Consider the following 21,842-nt stretch of genomic DNA (forward strand, 5'->3'; position numbering starts at 1 on the left):
ACATCCTCAACCAAACACAGTGTACAGTGTGCTACAATGAATTAAGTTCATTCAGGTTGATATAAGCAAGTACAGCTAGCTCTTTCAATATGCACACAGATTTCATTAGCCAAATGACACTTCACACTGTAATCCATTCTTTTATTCTCCTTGAAACTTCAATTATACCACCATATAACTTCTTAACCAACATATGGTCTTCCAGAAGCTCTACACATCATTACTATACTCATGTTCTCTCTACAAACCTCATCAGTTGAATGATATGTAAAAATAATTTCTACTTTTTTTCTGTTGTTATTTCAATTACAAATTTGAATAATGTTACAGGAAACATTTTTTTCAGTTATACTCACCCTACTCCTTCTTCTACGACGAAGCTGCTTTTGTACTGCATCAGTAAGAGTATCTTCATTGTCTGATGATGCATCAAGGTTAAGTGGATCATTTATATTTGGTGGGATGATAACACGTACAGCACCAGAGCGTTTAGACACAACAGAACCAGCGGTTTCCACAGCTTCCCCCCTGAGAGAAAAAAAAAATCGTATGATTTACCATTTGTATGTTAAAAGACTTAAGTCACAGACAAACCATAAAAGTAACAAGAAGAAAGGAAAAAGAAAGAAAAGATTAATTAAGTCATTTTAAGAGGGTGGGAAGCTTTACATTTAAATAGGAACAACTCATAGTTGCTATGGAAGACATGAAATGATAAAGAAAATAACCCATACAGCATATGTTATTATACTTGATCACCATTTCCAGCGTTAGTGAGGTAGCGCCAGGAAACAGACAAAGAACAGCCCATCCACTCATATACACATGTATATACATAAAAGCACATACACATACCTAAACATATCAACAGATTTTTTTTTTTTTTTTTTGCTTTGTCGCTGTCTCCCGCGTTTGCGAGGTAGCACAAGGAAACAGAAAGAAAGAAATGGCCCAACCCACCCCCATACACATGTATATACATACGTCCACACATGCAAATATACATACCTACACAGCTTTCCATGGTTTACCCCAGACGCTTCACATGCCCTGATTCAATCCACTGACAGCATGTCAACCCCGTATACCACATCAATCCAATTCACTCTATTCCTTGCAAGCCTTTCACCCTCCTGCATGTTCAGGCCCCTGATCACACAAAATCTTTTTCACTCCATCTTTCCACCTCCAATTTGGTCTCCCACTTCTCCTCGTTCCCTCCACCTCCGACACATATATCCTCTTGGCCAATCTTTCCTCACTCATTCTCTCCATGTGCCCAAACCATTTCAAAACACCCTCTTCTGCTCTCTCAACCACGCTCTTTTTATTTCCACACATCTCTCTTACCCTTACGTTACTTACTCGATCAAACCACCTCACACCACACATTGTCCTCAAACATCTCATTTCCAGCACATCCATCCTCCTGCGCACAACTCTATCCATAGCCCACGCCTTGCAACCATACAACATTGTTGGAACCACTATTCCTTCAAACATACCCATTTTTGCTTTCCGAGATAATGTTCTCGACTTCCATACATTCTTCAAGGCTCCCAGGATTTTTGCCCCCTCCCCCACCCTATGATCCACTTCCGCTTCCATGGCTCCATCCGCTGCCAGATCCACTCCCAGATATCTAAAACACTTTACTTCCTCCAGTTTTTCTCCATTCAAACTTACCTCCCAATTGACTTGACCCTCAACCCTACTGTACCTAATTACCTTGCTCTTATTCACATTTACTCCTAACTTTCTTCTTTCACACACTTTACCAAACTCAGTCACCAGCTTCTGCAGTTTCTCACATGAATCAGCCACCAGCACTGTATCATCAGCGAACAACAACTGACTCACTTCCCAAGCTCTCTCATCCACAACAGACTTCATACTTGCCCCTCTTTCCAAAACTCTTGCATTCACCTCCCTAACAACCCCATCCATAAACAAATTAAACAACCATGGAGACATCACACACCCCTGCCGCAAACCTACATTCACTGAGAACCAATCACTTTCCTCTCTTCCTACGCGTATACATGCCTTACATCCTCGATAAAAACTTTTCACTGCTTCTAACAACTTGCCTCCCACACCATATATTCTTAATACCTTCCACAGAGCATCTCTATCAACTCTATCATATGCCTTCTCCAGATCCATAAATGTTACATACAAATCCATTTGCTTTTCTAAGTATTTCTCACATACATTCTTCAAAGCAAACACCTGATCCACACATCCTCTACCACTTCTGAAACCACACTGCTCTTCCCCAATCTGATGCTCTGTACATGCCTTCACCCTCTCAATCAATACCCTCCCATATAATTTACCAGGAATACTCAACAAACTTATACCTCTGTAATTGGAGCACTCACTCTTATCCCCTTTGCCTTTGTACAAAGGCACTATGCACGCATTCCGCCAATCCTCAGGCACCTCACCATGAGTCATACATATATTAAATAACCTTACCAACCAGTCAATAATACAGTCACCCCCTTTTTTAATAAATTCCACTGCAATACCATCCAAACCTGCTGCCTTGCCGGCTTTCATCTTCCGCAAAGCTTTTACTACCTCTTCTCTGTTTACCAAATCATTTTCTCTAACCCTCTCACTTTGTACACCACCTCGACCAAAACACCCTATATCTGCCACTCTATCATCAAACACATTCAACAAACCTTCAAAATACTCACTCCATCTCCTTCTCACATCACCACTACTTATTATCACCTCCCCATTTGTGCCCTTCACTGAAGTTCCCATTTGCTCCCTTGTCTTACGCATTTTATTTACCTCCTTCCAGAACATCTTTTTATTCTCCCTAAAATTCAATGATACTCTCTCACCCCAACTCTCATTTGCCCTCTTTTTCACCTCTTGCGCCTTTCTCTTGACCTCCTGTCTCTTTCTTTTATACATCTCCCACTCAATTGCATTTTTTCCCCGCAAAAATCATCCAAATGCCTCTCTCTTCTCTTTCTCTAATAATCTTACTTCTTCATCCCACAACTCACTACCCTTTCTAATCAACCCACCTCCCACTCTTCTAATGCCACAAGCATCTTTTGCGCAATCCATCACCGATTCCCTAAATACATCCCATTCCTCCCCCACTCCCCTTACTTCCATTTTTTCCCCTTTTTCCATTCTGTACTCAGTCTCTCCTGGTACTTCCTCACACAAGTCTCCTTCCCAAGCTCACTTACTCTCACCACCCTCTTCACCCCAACATTCACTCTTCTTTTCTGAAAACCCATACAAATCTTCACCTTAGCCTCCACAAGATAATGATCAGACATCCCTCCAGTTGCACGTTTCAGCACATTAACATCCAAAAGTCTCTCTTTCACGCGCCTGTCAATTAACACGTAATCCAATAACGCTCTCTGGCCATCTCTCCTACTTACATACGTATACTTATGTATATCTCGCTTTTTAAACCAGGTATTCCCAATCACCAGTCCTTTTTCAGCGCATAAATCTACAAGCTCTTCACCATTTCCATTTACAACACTGAACACCCCATGTATACCAATTATTCCCTCAACTGCCATATTACTCACCTTTGCATTCAAATCACCCATCACTATAACCCGGTCTCGTGCATCAAAACCACTAACACACTCATTCAGCTGCTCCCAAAACACTTGCCTCTCATGATCTTTCTTCTCATGCCCAGGTGCATATGCACCAATAATCACCCATCTCTCTCCATCAACTTTCAGTTTTACCCATATTAATCGAGAATTTACTTTCTTACATTCTATCACATACTTCCACAACTCCTGTTTCAGGAGTACTGCTACTCCTTCCCTTGCTCTTGTCCTCTCACTAACCCCTGACTTTACTCCCAAGACATTCCCAAACCACTCTTCCCCTTTACCCTTGAGCTTCGTTTCACTCAGAGCCAAAACATCCAGGTTCCTTTCCTCAAACATACTACCTATCCCTCCTTTTTTCACATCAACAGATACACATATAAATACACATATACATATATACATATATACATAAATACACATACATATATACAAAAGGAAATATTCATACTTGCTTGCCTTCATCCATTTCTGGCGCTACCCCATCCAACCCCACAGGAAAAAGCATCGCTAACCCCCCTGCTTCAGCGAGGTAGTGCTAGGAAAACACAAAAAGGCCACATTTGTTCACACTCAGTCTCTAGCTATCAAGTGTAATGCACCAAAACCACATCCAGGCCCACAGACCTTTCCATGGTTTACCCCACACGTTTCACATGCCCTGATTCAGTCCAATGACAACACATTGACCCCAGTATGCCACACTGTTCCATTTCACTCTATTCCTTGCACGCCTCTCACTCTCCTGTATGTTCAGGCAAAACTGCTCAAAATCTTTATCACTCCATCCTTCCACCTTCAATTTGGTCTACCACTTCTTATTCCCTCCACCTCTGAGACACACACACACACACACACACACACACACATATAGCATGAGAGAAAAGATATGTATATATTTATTTATTTTTTATTTTGCTTTGTTGCTGTCTCCCGTGTTAGCGAGTTTGCTTTGTTGCTGTCTCCCGTGTTAGCGAGGCAGCGCAAAGAAACAGACGAAAGAATGGCCCAACCCACCCCCATACACATGTATATACATACATGTCCACACACGCAAATATACATACCTATACATCTCAATGTACACATATATATACACACACAGACATATACATATATACACATGTACATAATTCATACTGTCTGCCCTTATTTATTCCCATCGCCACCCCGCCACACATGGAATAACAACCCCCTACCCCCTCATGTGTGCGAGGTAGCGCTAGGAAAAGACAACAAAGGCCCCATTCGTTCACACTCAGTCTCTAGCTGTCATGTAATAATGCATCGAAACCACAGCTCCCTTTCCACATCCAGGCCCCACACAACTTTCCATGGTTTACCCCAGACACTTCACATGCCCTGGTTCAATACACTGACAGCACGTCGACCCCAGTATACCACATCGTTCCAATTCACTCTATTCCTTGCACGACTTTCACCCTCCTGCATGTTTAGGCCCCGATCACTCAAAATCTTTTTCACTCCATCTTTCCACCTCCAATTTGGTCTCCCACTTCTCCTCGTTCCCTCCACCTCTGAAACATATATCCTCTTTGTCAATCTTTCCTCACTCATTCTTTCCATGTGACCAAACCATTTCAAAACACCCTCTTCTGCTCTCTCAACCACACTCTTTCTATTTCCACACATCTCTCTTACCTTTTCATTACTCACTCGATCAAACCACCTCACACCACATATTGTCCTCAAACATCTCATTTCCAGCACATCCACCCTCCTGCGCACAACTCTATCCATAGCCCATGCCTCACAACTATACAACATTGTTGGAACCACTATTCCTTCAAACATACCCATTTTTGCTTTCCGAGATAATGTTCTCGACTTTCAAACATTCTTCAAGGCTCCCAGAATTTTTGCCCCCTCCCCCACCCTATGATTCACTTCTGCTTCCATGGTTTCATCCGCTGCCAGATCCACTCCCAAATATCTAAAACACTTTACTTCCTCCAGTTTTTCTCCATTCAAACTTACCTCCCAAATGGCTTGACCCTCAACCCTACTGTACCTAATAACCTTGCTCTTATTCACATTTACTCTTAACTTTTTTGTTTCACACACTTTACCAAACTCAGTCACCAGCTTCTGCAGTTTCTCACATGAATCAGCCACCAGCGCTGTATCATCAGCGAACAACAACTGACTCACTTCCCAACCTCTCTCATCCACAACAGACTGCATACTTGCCCCTCTTTCCAAAACTCTTCCATTCACCTCCCTAACAACCCCATCCATAAACAAATTAAACAACCATGGAGACATCACACACCCCTGCTGCAAACCTACATTCACGGAGAACCAATCACTTTCCTCTCTTCCTACACGTACACATGCCTTACATCCTCGATAAAAACTTTTCACTGCTTCTAACAATTTGCCTCCTGCACCATATATTCTTAATACCTTCCACAGAGCATCTCTTTCAACTCTATCATATGCCTTCTCCAGATCCATAAATGCTACATACAAATCCATTTGTTTTTCTAAGGATTTCTCACATACATTCTTCAAAGCAAACACCTGATCCACACATCCTCTACCACTTCTGAAACCACACTGCTCTTCCCCAGTCTGATGCTCTGTACATGACTTCACGCTCTCAATCACTACCCTCCCATATAATTTACCAGGAATACTCAACAAACTTATACCTTTGTAATTTGAGCACTCACTCTTATCCCCTTTGCCTTTGTACAATGGCACTATGCATGCATTCCGCCAATTCTCAGGCACCTCACCATGAATCATACATACATTAAATAACCTTACCAACCAGTCAACAATACAGTCACCCCCTTTTTTAATAAATTCCACTGCAATACCATCCAAACCTGCTGCCTTGCCGGCTTTCATCTTCCGCAAATCTTTTATTACCTCTTCTCTGTTCACCAAATCATTTTCCCTAACCCTCTCACTTTGCACACCACCTCGACCAAAACACCCTATATCTGCCACTCTATCATCAAACACATTCAACAAACCTTCAAAATACTCACTCCATCTCCTTCTCACATCACCACTACTTGTTATCACCTCCCAGATTAGCCCCCTTCACTGAAGTTCCCATTTGCTCCCTTGTCTTACGCACTTTATTTACCTCCTTCCAAAAATTCTTTTATTCTCCCTAAAATTTAATAATACTCTCTCACCCCAACTCTCATTTGCCCTCTTTTTCACCTCTTGTGCCTTTCTCTTGACCTCCTGCCTCTTTCTTTTATACATCTCCCACTCATTTGCATTTTTCCCCTGCAAAAATCGTCCAAATGCCTCTCTCTTCTCTTTCACTTATAATCTTACTTCCTCATCCCACCACTCACTACCCTTTCTAATCAACCCACCTCCCACGCTTCTCATGCCACAAGCATCTTTTGCGCAATCCATCACTGCTTCCCTAAATACATCCCATTCCTCCCCCACTCCCCTTACCTCCTTTGTTCTCACCTTTTTCCATTCTGTACTCACTCTCTCCTGGTACTTCCTCACACAAGTCTCCTTCCCAAGCTCACTTACTCTCACCACTCTCTTCACCCCAACATTCTCTCTTCTTTGCTGAAAACCCCTACAAATCTTCACCTTCGCCTCCACAAGATAGTGATCAGACATCCCTCCAATTGCACCTCTCAGCACATTAACATCCAAAAGTTTCTCCCACGCCTATCAATTAACACGTAATCCAATAACGCTCTCTGGCCATCTCTCCTACTTACATACATATACTTATGTATATCTCTCTTTTTAAATCCCAATCACCAGTCCTTTTTCAGCACATATATCTACAAGTTCTTCACCATTTCCTTTTACAACACTAAATACCCCATGTATACCAATTATTCCCTCAACTGCCATATTACTCTCTGGCCATCTCTCCTACTTACATACATATACTTATGTATATCTCTCTTTTTAAATCCCAATCACCAGTCCTTTTTCAGCACATATATCTACAAGTTCTTCACCATTTCCTTTTACAACACTAAATACCCCATGTATACCAATTATTCCCTCAACTGCCATATTACTCACCTTTGCATTCAAATCACCCATCACTATAACCCGGTCTTGTGCATCAAAACTACTAACACACTCACTCAGCTGCTCCCAAAACACTTGCCTTTCATGATCTTTCTTCTCATGCCCAGGTGCATATGCACCAATAATCAGCCATCTCTCTGCATCAACTTTCAGTTTTACCCATATCAATCTAGAGTTTACTTTCTTACACTCTATCACATACTCCCACCACTCCTCTTTCAGGGGTAGTGCTACTCCTTCCCTTGCTCTCATCCTCTCACTAACCCCTGACTTTACTCACAAGACATTCCCAAACCACTCTTCCCCTTTACCCTTGAGTTTCGTTTCACTCAGAGCCAAAACATCCAGGTTCCTTTCCTCAAACATACTACCTATCTCTCCTTTTTTCTCATCTTGGTTACATCCACACATATTTAAACATCCCAATCTGAGCCTTCGAGGAGGATGAGCACTCCCCACGTGACTCCTTCTGTTTCCCCTTTTAGAAAGTTAAAATATAAGGAGGGGAGAGTTTCCAGCCCCCTGCTCCCGTCCCCTTTAGTCGCCTTCTACGACACGCTAGGAATGCGTGGGAAGTATTCTTTCTCCCCTATCCCCAGGGATAAAAAAAAAAGAAAAAAAATCTTTTTATTCTCCCTAAAATTTAATGATTCTCACCCCAACTCTCATTTGCCCTCTTTTTTGCCTCTTGCCCCTTTCTCTTGACCTCCTGCCTCTTTCTTTTATACATATCCCACTCATTTGCATTATTTACCTGCAAAAATCGTCCAAATGCCTCTCTCTTCTCTTTCACTAATAATCTTACTTCTTCATCCCACTACTCACTACCCTTTCTAATCTGCCCACCTCCCACGCTTCTCATGCCACAAGCATCTTTTGCACAAGCCACCACTGCTTCCCTAAATACATCCCATTCCTCCCCTACTCCCCTTATGTCCTTTGTGCTCACCTTTTTCCATTCTGTACTCACTCTCTCCTGGTACTTCCTCACACAAGTCTCCTTCCCAAGCTCACTTACTATGACCACTCTCTTCACCCCAATATTCTCTATTCTATTCTGAAAACCCCTATAAATCTTCACCTTCGCCTCCACAAGATAATGATCAGACATCCCTCCAGTTGCATCTTTCAGCACATTAACATCCAAAAGTCTCTCTTTCGCACGCCTATCAATTAACACGTAATCCAATAACGCTCTCTGGCCATCTCTCCAACTTACATACGTATACTTATGTTTTTTTTATTTTTTTTATTATACTTTGTCGCTGTCTCCCGCGTTTGTGAGGTAGCGCAAGGAAACAGACGAAAGAAATGGCCCAACCCCCCCATACACATGTATATACATACGTCCACACACGCAAATATACATACCTACACAGCTTTCCATGGTTTACCCCAGACGCTTCACATGCCTTGATTCAATCCACTGACAGCACGTCAACCCCGGTATACCACATCGCTCCAATTCACTCTATTCCTTGCCCTCCTTTCACCCTCCTGCATGTTCAGGCCCCGATCACACAAAATCTTTTTCACTCCATCTTTCCACCTCTAATTTGGTCTCCCTCTTCTCCTCGTTCCCTCCACCTCCGACACATATATCCTCTTGGCCAATCTTTCCTCACTCATTCTCTCCATGTGCCCAAACCACTTCAAAACACCCTCTTCTGCTCTCTCAACCACGCTCTTTTTATTTCCACACATCTCTCTTACCCTTACGTTACTTACTCGATCAAACCACCTCACACCACACATTGTCCTCAAACATCTCATTTCCAGCACATCCATCCTCCTGCGCACAACTCTATCCATAGCCCACGCCTCGCAACCATACAACATTGTTGGAACCAATATTCCTTCAAACATACCCATTTTTGCTTTCCGAGATAATGTTCTCGACTTCCACACATTCTTCAAGGCCCCCAGAATTTTCGCCCCCTCCCCCACCCTATGATCCACTTCCGCTTCCATGGTTCCATCCGCTGCCAGATCCACTCCCAGATATCTAAAACACTTCACTTCCTCCAGTTTTTCTCCATTCAAACTCACCTCCCAATTGACTTGACCCTCAACCCTACTGTACCTAATAACCTTGCTCTTATTCACATTTACTCTTAACTTTCTTCTTCCACACACTTTACCAAACTCAGTCACCAGCTTCTGCAGTTTCTCACATGAATCAGCCACCAGCGCTGTATCATCAGCGAACAACAACTGACTCACTTCCCAAGCTCTCTCATCCCCAACAGACTTCATACTTGCCCCTCTTTCCAAAACTCTTGCATTTACCTCCCTAACAGCCCCATCCATAAACAAATTAAACAACCATGGAGACATCACACACCCCTGCCGCAAACCTACATTCACTGAGAACCAATCACTTTCCTCTCTTCCTACACGTACACATGCCTTACATCCTCGATAAAAACTTTTCACTGCTTCTAAGAACTTTCCTCCCACACCATATATTCTTAATACCTTCCACAGAGCATCTCTATCAACTCTACCATATGCCTTCTCCAGATCCATAAATGCTACATACAAATCCATTTGCTTTTCTAAGTATTTCTCACATACATTCTTCAAAGCAAACACCTGATCCACACATCCTCTACCACTTCTGAAACCACACTGCTCTTCCCCATCCTTCACCCTCTCAATCAATACCCTCCCATATAATTTACCAGGAATACTCAACAAACTTATACCTCTGTAATTTGAGCACTCACTCTTATCCCCTTTGCCTTTGTACAATGGCACTATGCACGCATTCTGCCAATCCTCAGGCACCTCACCATGAGTCATTAAGAATATTAAGGTATTAAGAATATATGGTGTGGGAGGCAAGTTGTTAGAAGCAGTGAAAAGTTTTTATCGAGGATGTAAGGCATGTGTACGTGTAGGAAGAGAGGAAAGTGATTGGTTCTCAGTGAATGTAGGTTTGCGGCAGGGGTGTGTGATGTCTCCATGGTTGTTTAATTTGTTTATGGATGGGGTTGTTAGGGAGGTAAATGCAAGAGTTTTGGAAAGAGGGGCAAGTATGAAGTCTGTTGGGGATGAGAGAGCTTGGGAAGTGAGTCAGTTGTTGTTCGCTGATGATACAGCGCTGGTGGCGGATTCATGTGAGAAACTGCAGAAGCTGGTGACGGAGTTTGGTAAAGTGTGTGGAAGAAGAAAGTTAAGAGTAAATGTCAATAAGAGCAAGGTTATTAGGTACAGTAGGGTTGAGGGTCAAGTCAATTGGGAGGTGAGTTTGAATGGTGAGAGGCTGGAGGAAGTGAAGTGTTTTAGATATCTGGGAGTGGATCTGTCAGCGGATGGAACCATGGAAGCGGAAGTGGATCATAGGGTGGGGGAGGGGGCGAAAATTTTGGGAGCCTTGAAAAATGTGTGGAAGTCGAGAACATTATCCCGGAAAGCAAAAATGGGTATGTTTGAAGGAATAGTGGTTCCAACAATGTTGTATGGTTGCGAGGCGTGGGCTATGGATAGAGTTGTGCGCAGGAGGATGGATGTGCTGGAAATGAGATGTTTGAGGACAATGTGTGGTGTGAGGTGGTTTGATCGAGTAAGTAACGTAAGGGTAAGAGGGATGTGTGGAAATAAAAAGAGCGTGGTTGAGAGAGCAGAAGAGGGTGTTTTGAAGTGGTTTGGGCACATGGAGAGAATGAGTGAGGAAAGATTGACCAAGAGGATATATGTGTCGGAGGTGGAGGGAACGAGGAGAAGAGGGAGACCAAATTGGAGGTGGAAAGATGGAGTGAAAAGGATTTTGTGTGATCGGGGCCTGAACATGCAGGAGGGTGAAAGGAGGGCAAGGAATAGAGTGAATTGGAGCGATGTGGTATACAGGGGTTGACGTGCTGTCAGTGGATTGAATCAAGGCATGTGAAGCGTCTGGGGTAAACCATGGAAAGCTGTGTAGGTATGTATATTGCGTGTGTGGACGTATGTATGTACATGTGTATGGGGGGGGTTGGGCCATTTCTTTCGTCTGTTTCCTTGCGCTACCTCGCAAACGCGGGAGACAGCGACAAAGTATAAAAAAAAAAAAAAAAAAAAAAAAAAAAAAAACATTCTATCACATACTCCCACAACTCCTGTTTCAGGAGTATTGCTACTCCTTCCCTTGCTCTTGTCCTCTCACTAACCCCTGACTTTACTCCCCAGACATTCCCAAACCACTCTTCCCCTTTACCCTTGAGCTTCGTTTCACTCAGAGCCAAAACATCCAGGTTCCTTTCCTCAAACATACTACCTATCTCTCCTTTTTTCACATCTTGGTTACATCCACACACATTTAGGCACCCCACTCTGAGCCTTCGAGGAGGATGAGCACTCCCCACGTGACTCCTTCTTCTGTTTCCCATTTTAGAAAGTTAATACAAGGAGGGGAGGATACTTATGTATATCTCTCTTTTTTAACCAGGTATTCCCAATCACCAGTCCTTTTTCCAGCACATAAATCTACAAGCTCTTCACCATTACCATTTACAACACTGAACACCACGTGTACACCAATTATTCCCTCAACTGCCACATTACTCACCTTTGCATTCAAATCACCCATCACTATAACCTGGTCTCGTGCATCAAAACTACTAACACACTACTCAGCTGCTCCCAAAACACTTGCCTTTCATGATCTTTCTTCTCATGCCCAGGTGCATATGCACCAATAATCACCCATCTCTCTCCATCCACTTTCAGTTTTACCCATATCAATCTACAATAAATATATGCTTATAACCACAAGGAAAATGAAACATATTAAGTTCCCAAATGCACTTTTGTGTAATGATCACATTGTCAAGGGAGATGCAAGAATGAAATAGAAGACATAGAACAGTCAGTTGATATTCAGGTAAACAATGCGTTACCAGAGGGCAGTGTTCCGATCTGGCATCATGCCAGTCATAAAATTTTAATTATGTGGACAAGAAATTTTATGAAGCCATGATGCCAGAACCAAACACTACCATCTGGTAATGCTTGTTTAACAATGGCATCTTAGCTGCATCTCTTCCCTGTATATCAACTGACTGCTCTAAGTCTTCTAACTCATTCTTGTATCCCCTGACGATGTAATTATTACATGAAAGTGCACTTAAGAATTTGTTGTGTTTTAGATATCTGGGAGTGGACTTGGCAGCAAATGGAACCATGAAAGCAGAAGTGAGGCATAGGGTTGAGGAGGGAACAAAGGTTCTGGGAGTGATGAAGAATGTATTGAAATAGAGCATGTCATCTCAGAGCAAAAAATGGGTATGTTTGAAGTAATAGCAGTTCCAACAATATTATATGGTTGCAAGGCATGGGCTACAGATAGGGTTGTGTGGAAGAGAGGGGATGTGTTGGAAATGAAATGTGTGAGGACAATATGTGTGAGGTGGTTTGATTAAGTTAGTAATGACAGGGCACAAGAGGTGTGTGGTAATAAAAAGTGTGGTTGAGAGAGCAGATAAGGGAGTGTTGAAATGGTTTGGACACAAAGAGAAAATGAGTGAGGAAAGGTTGACAAAGAGGATATTTGTGTCAGAAGGAGAACCAGGGGACCAAACAGGAGGTGGAAGGATGGAGTGTAAAAGATTTTGAGAGAACAAGGCCTGAACATTCATCAACGTGCTATCAATAGACTGAACCAGGGTATGGGAAACGTCCAGGGTAAACCATGGAAAGGTCTGTATTTAGATTGTAACTCATACTAACTATCACAATATTGTTAACTTGTAACACTTTTAGTGTTTTCCCTTACTTTTATGAGCTATGTACTGTGTTTTTTCCAAGTGTGTTTCTCATATACATTTTGTTTGCATTGTGCATTTCATATCCAAGCTTTGTGATGCAATTTTTTCTCTTTTTTGTAAATTCCTGATGATGCCTCTAAGAAGGCAGAAGCTTGATTGAAATACAATAGATAATTTCGGACAACTGGTTTTTGAGCATCCATCTAATAAAAAATATCGAGAAAATTAGAGAACATAAGAAAGAAGATTAATTACTCTAAATCTGCTCTCATATTCAATTCTGTGTGCATTAGAGAAAACCTGCTCACAGCTTACACTAATATATATATATATATATATATATATATATATATATATATATATATATATATATATATGCCAATAAATTGAACTTGGGCACTCACTGATCTGGCACAAGTTTGGTACTATGGCTGACAGACTATAGGTATCCAACCCATACTTAAAAGCTTGATAAGAATTGCTTTTAAATCCTCAGTCAATCTACTGAAAATGAATCACAAATAGCCATCAATCAAAGAGAGTAATTATAAGTTCATTAATTGGTTTCAAATGTCCACAGAATCATAAGAGTTTCTCATACAGGGATGTATAATAACAGATAAAACAAGATAACATTTAAAGACATCCAAAAAAGATAAATCTATTCAACTAGAATTCAATGTAGGAACTTACTGTGCATCTTCTTCCTTGTCCAAGGAACCAAGGTTGAGTGGATCTGTAATGTTCCCACCAAGGAGAAACTTAGAAGGTAATACTCTGTTCCTCTTGCGTCGCTTGTTACCAAAACGAAATTCACATGGACCTGAAAAACTTGTGGACCTCTTTCGCTTTGGTCTAAAGTCTGGATCAGCCCGTGATTTCCTAAAATGCAAGAATGAAGGGTTACATGTGAGCAAATTCAAGAATAAAACTAGTTTTCCTCGTACCTGACAAAGGAGGTATCAATATTAGCCTTACAGATAAATTTTTTCATACTTCACAACAATCAGAATTATATCTGATAAGTTTCAAGAGGGTTTGCTTATAAATATGGTTATTCTGAAGGTAACAATATAGCTCTGTGCAGCTTCTATCAGAGTAACTTGCAATATTTTACTTAAAAATATTTTACAACTTTATCTTTTATTTTCATCTTCATTCCTTTGTTTTCTGGGGGAGTGAAAATATTATGCACATGCAATAAAGCCCAAATCAAGGTCACTTCTGGTTGTGTGGGGTCCCATAATTTTAACATTCATGGGACCCCATGAACATATACAAATTTATTCTTACAGAGATTTTGGGATAAGAAATGGGAAACATGTTTGTAAGTTTCTCTTTGTAATACACACAAAACCAAGTTGTGCAGTCCACCAACCTTCCCAGTGTCACTTTGGACAATAAAGTTCACTGGTATGGAACACGATCGTTAAATCTTCCAGCTATCATCTCTACATCCTTTAGTCCCTCCAGACACTTTGACAACTTAAGCATTAACTTAGGAATATCTATACAACTTTCATTCTTCTTGTCTCTTTGTAATACACACAAAACCTCCAAGTTGTGCAGTCCACCAACCTTCCCAGTGTCACTTTGGACAATAAAGTTCACTGGTATGGAACACAACTGTTAAATCTTGCAGCTATCATCTCTACATTCTTTGGTCCCTCAAGACACTTTAACAACTTAAGCATTAACTTAGGAATATCTATACAACTTTCATTCTTCTTGAAAAGTCCAAGCAAAACTTGGGACACTCTGTGGAAAATGAAACTGATACGTCTAGACTTTATTCTCTATTTAAGTTCCAGATCAACTTTCCTCCACAGACATAGGAAACTACTGCTTGAGACAGACTCAGCCAGCAGATTTGGATAATGTCTCAACTCAATCAACTTTTAATGCTGGCAAATGCAGTTCTGAATCTCAGATGAAAAAAGGTATGGCACTACTGTTAATCAAAGAGAAGGAAGCTTGTAGCTGGGAGGTAAACATACCCTTGATGAACCTAGCAGCCTTCTGTGCAGTTATTGGTGAAGTATCTTTCAAATTTAATAATATTTGTAAGCTTATAAATGTCCAAAATCATGGACAATGGATGGAGTACTGTAGCTCAAGAAGTTCACCGAAAATAAAAGTAAACATATGCATAACGGGAGATCAGGATTAGCATGGCAAAGTCTAAAGTTTAATCAGAATGAAAAGATATTTTGGAGTGGGTTACAGAAATAGAAGCATGAGTACTAAATCTGAAGGGAAAGTAATAAATCTGCAAGGTGTATAACCACCAAAAACATCATAAGAGGGACTGAACATGGAGTGCAGGAAGAAAACAGAATGGCATCTACATAAACAGGTTTGAAGGAAATTCAGTATAAGCCAAATTCATGGACATCAGGACATGGCACATAAGATATAGATAGGTATATATGAAATTTATGTTTCAGCAAACCATATTGTATGTGTGTTTTATGTTTTATCATGGCTTCAACAATAGTTAATCACCTTGGGCTAGGAGTGGATGACAATCGAGGCTGCTGATTATGAACCAAACAGGCACTGCTCACATCACTAAAGTGAACTCGTCGTTCTACCTGTGACTCTGGTAAAGGTAAGGTTGTTGGCCGCTCTACACCCAGCTCAGATGACATGTTCACTAGATCACCTAACAACAAAGAGATCAATATCATATTATCAGAATATTTGTATGACAACATATTCTACATCCATAAAAAAAATTCACTTCACACACCGAAAGCAGAAGGGCTTATATAAAATCTCCATCAAGCCAATCAATGCACACTTGTATCCTTTAAAGTATTTCCTCCTTAAATTTTGTCACATAATTTCTGTTTTTTTTTTTTAGCCATGTTGTTGCTTTACGAGCACAAACAAAAGTATGTGTCAGTAATAACTATTGTATGTATAACAATCTAAAGGTGAATGAATGAGTTTACAGGTAACCCATGTTTATAGAAACTTTCCAAGACCAGATTTACATTTTATTTATTTATTTATTTTGCTTTGTCGCTGTCTCCCGCGTTAGCGAGGTAGCACAAGGAAACAGACGAAAGAATGGCCCAACCCGCCCACATACACATGTATATACATACACATCCACACACGCAAATATACATACCTATACATCTCAATGTACACATATATATACACACACAGACATATACATATATACACATGTACATAATTCATACTGTCTGTCTTTATTTGTTCCCATCGCCACCTCGCCACACATGGAATAACAGCCCCCTCCCCCCTCATGTGTGCGAGGTAGTGCTAGGAAAAGACACCAAAGGCCCCATTCGTTCACACTCACTCTCTAGCTGTCATGTAATTATGCATCGAAACCACAGCTCCCTTTCCACATCCAGGCCCCACACAACTTTCCATGGATTACCCAAGACGCTTCACATGCCCTGGTTCAATCCACTGACAGCACATCGACCCCGGTATACCACATCGTTCGAATTCACTCTATTCCTTGCACGCCTTTCACCCTCCTGCATGCTCAGGCCCCGGTCACTCAAAATCTTTTTCACTCCATCTTTCCACCTCCAATTTGGTCTCCCACTTCTCCTCATTCCCTCCACCTCTGACACATATATCCTCTTGGTCAATCTTTCCTCACTCATTCTCTCCATCTGACCAAACCATTTCAAAACACCCTCTTCTGCTCTCTCAACCACACTCTTTTTATTTCCACACATCTCTCTTACCCTTACATTACTTACTCAATCAAACCACCTCACACCACATATTGTCCTCAAACATCTCATTTCCAGCACATCCACCCTCCTGCGCACAACTCTATCCATAGCCCACGCCTCGCAACCATACAACATTGTTGGAACCACTATTCCTTCAAACATACCCATTTTTACTTTCTGAGATAATGTTCTCGACTTTCAAACATTCTTCAAGGCTCCCAGAATTTTCGTCCCCTCCCCCACCCTATGATTCCCTTCCGCTTCCATGGTGCCATCCGCTGCCAGATCCACTCCCAAATATCTAAAACACTTTACTTCCTCCAGTTTTTCTCCATTCAAACTTACCTTCCAATTGACTTGACCCTCAACCCTACTGTACCTAATAACCTTGCTCTTATTCACATTTACTCTTAACTTTCTTCTTTCACACACTTTACCAAACTCAGTCACCAGCTTCTGCAGTTTCTCACATGAGTCAGCCACCAGCGCTGTATCATCAGCGAACAACAACTGACTCACTTCCCAAGCTCTCTCATCCAGAACAGACTGCATACTTGCCCCTCTTTCCAAAACTCTTCCATTCACCTCCCTAACAACCCCATCCATAAACATATTAAACAACCATGGAGACATCACACACCCCTGCCGCAAACCTACATTCACTGAGAACCAATCACTTTCCTCTCCTCCTACACGTACACATGCCTTACATCCTCGATAAAAACTTTTCACTGCTTCTAACAACTTGCCTCCCACACCATATATTCTTAAAACCTTCCACAGAGCATCTCTATCAACTCTATCATATGCGTTCTCCAGATCCATAAATGCTACATACAAATCCATTTGTTTTTCTAAGTATTTCTCACATACATTCTTCAAAGCAAACACTTGATCCACACATCCTCTACCACTTCTGAAACCACACTGCTCTTCCCCAATCTGATGCTCTGTACATGCCTTCACCCTCTCAATCAATACCCTCCCATATAATTTACCAGGAATACTCAACAAACTTATACCTCTGTAATTTAAGCACTCACTCTTATCCCCTTTGCCTTTGTACAATGGCACTATGCAAGCATTCCGCCAATCCTCAGGCACCTCACCATGAATCATACATACATTAAATAACCTTACCAACCAGTCAACAATACAGTCACCCCCTTTTTTAATAAATTCCACTGCAATACCATCCAAACCTGCTGCCTTGCCGGCTTTCATCTTCCGTAAAGCTTTCACTACCTCTTCTCTATTTACCAAATCATTTTCCCTAACCCTCTCACTTTGCACACCACCAGATTTACATATACACAATTAAGTTTCTACCACCCAAAATTCATTCATAACGAGCAGAAATCTGCACTGACATGCTTGCACATAATTATCATAAGATCTAAAAATAAATAATTATATTATGATTGTCTAGAAGTGATAAAATTCAGTAAAAATATATTAGATTACTAACAGGAGAATATTACACAAAACATGGTGAAAAATGAGATACTATATTAGAAGAAATCTACTTGTAGCTATTGCAATGAATTATGAGAAGCACAACCTATCAACAACAGTGTCACATGGTGCTTATTTATAACCAGTAGTCTGATTATCTATAAAGTCTGAACAACACATCAATGGGAGTCTCAAACTTATGAACATCTCACCTATGAACACCTGCACTTATAAATGAGCTCCAATAAGCATTATCTTAATCCCTATTACAACATAAAATCAATTACTCATACTTATGAACTGCATAGAGAAAAACCACGTATGATATGGGGAAACAGAGAGGAAGAGTACTGAAAGAGGGGAAGAATGAGTGGAACAGTGTATGCAAGGGAGGCATATAAGAATGGATAAAAGGAGACTCTTTTGCCATGGCCACCTCCTCGACAGAACTTCCAATTGGGAACAGGCATTAGAGATAAGGATATATAGACAGATACATGAACTGCAGAACCATTTAATATGAATTCTTTTTTCCATGATTTGCATAATGTGATGTATATTTACTATATTTATTCCAGGATACAATATTCAATACGTTACATTCACACCCACACACACACACACATATGCTGCTTCCTGTGGGGCGGGGTAGCACCAGAATGGATGAAGGCAAGCAAGTATGAATATGTACATGTATATATATGTATGTCTTTGTATGTTTATGCATATGTTATATTCATACTTATCATACTTTGTCTCTGTCTCCCGCATTAGCAAGTAGCTCAAGGAAACAGATGAAAGAATGGCCCAACCCACCCACATACACGTCCACACACGCACATATACATACCTATACATTTCAACATATACATACACAGACATATACACATGTACATAATTCATACCTGCTGCCTTTATTCATTCCCGTCGCCACCCCTCCACACATGAAATAGCATCCCCCTCCCTCTGCAAGGTAGCGCTAGGAAAGGACAAAAGGCCACATTCGTTCACACTCAGTCTCTAGCTGTCATGTGTAATGCACCAAGACCACAGCTCCCTTTCCATATCCAGGCCCCACAAAACTTTCCATGGTTTACCCCAGACGCTTCACATGCCCTGGTTCAATCCACTGACAGCATGCTGACCATGGTATACCACATCGTTCCAATTCAATCTATTCTTGCACGCCTTACACCTTCCTGCATGTTCAGGCCCCGTTCACTCAAAATCTTTTTCACTCCATCCTTCCACTCCAATTTGGTCTCCCACTTCTTGTTCCCGCCACCTCTGACACATATATCCTCTCTGTCAATCTTTCCTCACTCATTCTCTCCATGTGACCAAACCATTTCAATACACCCTCTTCTGCTCTCTCAACCACACTGTTTTTATCACCACACATCTCTCTTACCCTTTCATTACTCACTCTACCAAACATCTCATACCACATATTGTCTTAAACATCTCATTTCCAACACATCCACCCTCCTCCACACAACCCTATCTATCGCCCATGCCTCACAACCATGTAACATTGTTGGAACCACTATTCCGTTAAACGTACCCACTTTTCCTTTCCGAGATAAACTTCTTGCCTTCCACATATTCTTCAACACTCCCAGAGCCTTTGCCCCCTCCCCCACCCTGTGACTCACTTCTGCTTCCATGGTTCCATCCACTGCCAAATCCACTCCCAGATATCGAAAACATTTCACTTCCTCCAGTTTTTCCCCATTCAAACTTACCTCCAAATTTACATGTCCCTCAACCCTACTGAGCCTAATACATACATATATATATATATATATATATATATATATATATATATATATATATATATATATATATATATATATATCCCTGGGGAGAGGGGAGAAAGAATACTTCCCACGTATTCCCTGCGTGTCGTAGAAGGCGACTAAAAGGGAAGGGAACGGGGGGCTGGAAATCCTCCCCTCTCGTTTTTTTTTTAACTTTCCAAAAGAAGGAACAGAGAAGGGGGCCAGGTGAGGATATTCCCTCAAAGGCCCAGTCCTCTGTTCTTAACGCTACCTCGCTATCGCGGGAAATGGCGAATAGTATGAAAAAATATATATATATATATATATATATATATATATATATATATATATATATATATATATATATATATTATCCCTGGGGATAGGGGATTAAGAATACTTCCCACGTATTCCCTGCGTGTCGTAGAAGGCGACTAAAAGGGGAGGGAGCGGGGGGCTGGAAATCCTCCCCTCTTTTTTTTTTTTTTTTTTTTTAAAGAAGGAACAGAGGGGGCCAGGTAAGGATATTACAAAAAAGGCCCAGTCCTCTGTTCTCAACGCTACCTCGCTAACGCGGGAAATGGCGAAGTTTAAAAGAAAAAAGAAAAAATATATATATTATTTTTTATTATACTTTGTCGCTGTCTCCCGCGTTTGCGAGGTAGCGCAAGAAAACAGACGAAAGAAATGGCCCAACCCCCCCATACACATGTATATACATACGTCCACACACGCAAATATACATACCTACACAGCTTTCCATGGTTTACCCCAGACGCTTCACATGCCTTGATTCAATCCACTGACAGCACGTCAACCCCGGTATACCACATCGCTCCAATTCACTCTATTCCTTGCCCTCCTTTCACCCTCCTGCATGTTCAGGCCCCGATCACACAAAATCTTTTTCACTCCATCTTTCCACCTCCAATTTGGTCTCCCTCTTCTCCTCGTTCCCTCCACCTCCGACACATATATCCTCTTGGTCAATCTTTCCTCACTCATTCTCTCCATGTGCCCAAACCACTTCAAAACACCCTCTTCTGCTCTCTCAACCACGCTCTTTTTATTTCCACACATCTCTCTTACCCTTACGTTACTCACTCGATCAAACCACCTCACACCACACATTGTCCTCAAACATCTCATTTCCAGCACATCCATCCTCCTGCGCACAACTCTATCCATAGCCCACGCCTCGCAACCATACAACATTGTTGGAACCACTATTCCTTCAAACATACCCATTTTTGCTTTCCGAGATAATGTTCTCGACTTCCACACATTCTTCAAGGCTCCCAGAATTTTCGCCCCCTCCCCAACCCTATGATCCACTTCCGCTTCCATGGTTCCATCCGCTGCCAGATCCACTCCCAGATATCTAAAACACTTCACTTCCTCCAGTTTTTCTCCATTCAAACTCACCTCCCAATTGACTTGACCCTCAACCCTACTGTACCTAAT

At 41.4% G+C, this 21,842-nt stretch overlaps 1 protein-coding gene across 2 annotated transcripts in view; it reads right to left on the reverse strand.

Annotated features, from left to right (window-relative positions):
* The window catches only part of LOC139762699 (7SK snRNA methylphosphate capping enzyme-like), a 55,333-nt gene that overhangs the window by 12,568 nt on the left and 20,923 nt on the right, over nt 1-21,842 (reverse strand). For both annotated transcript variants that reach the window (XM_071687682.1, XM_071687683.1), the window contains exons 2-4: nt 15,923-16,082; nt 14,111-14,299; nt 357-528 (exon numbers count right to left, since the gene is read on the reverse strand). In XM_071687682.1, coding sequence (XP_071543783.1) covers nt 357-528; nt 14,111-14,299; nt 15,923-16,082 — 521 coding nt within the window. The remainder of the gene's footprint in view (nt 1-356; nt 529-14,110; nt 14,300-15,922; nt 16,083-21,842) is intronic.

The sequence above is a fragment of the Panulirus ornatus genome, chromosome 44 (assembly GCF_036320965.1).
Source record: "Panulirus ornatus isolate Po-2019 chromosome 44, ASM3632096v1, whole genome shotgun sequence".
NCBI classification, from domain to species: Eukaryota; Metazoa; Arthropoda; class Malacostraca; order Decapoda; family Palinuridae; genus Panulirus; species Panulirus ornatus.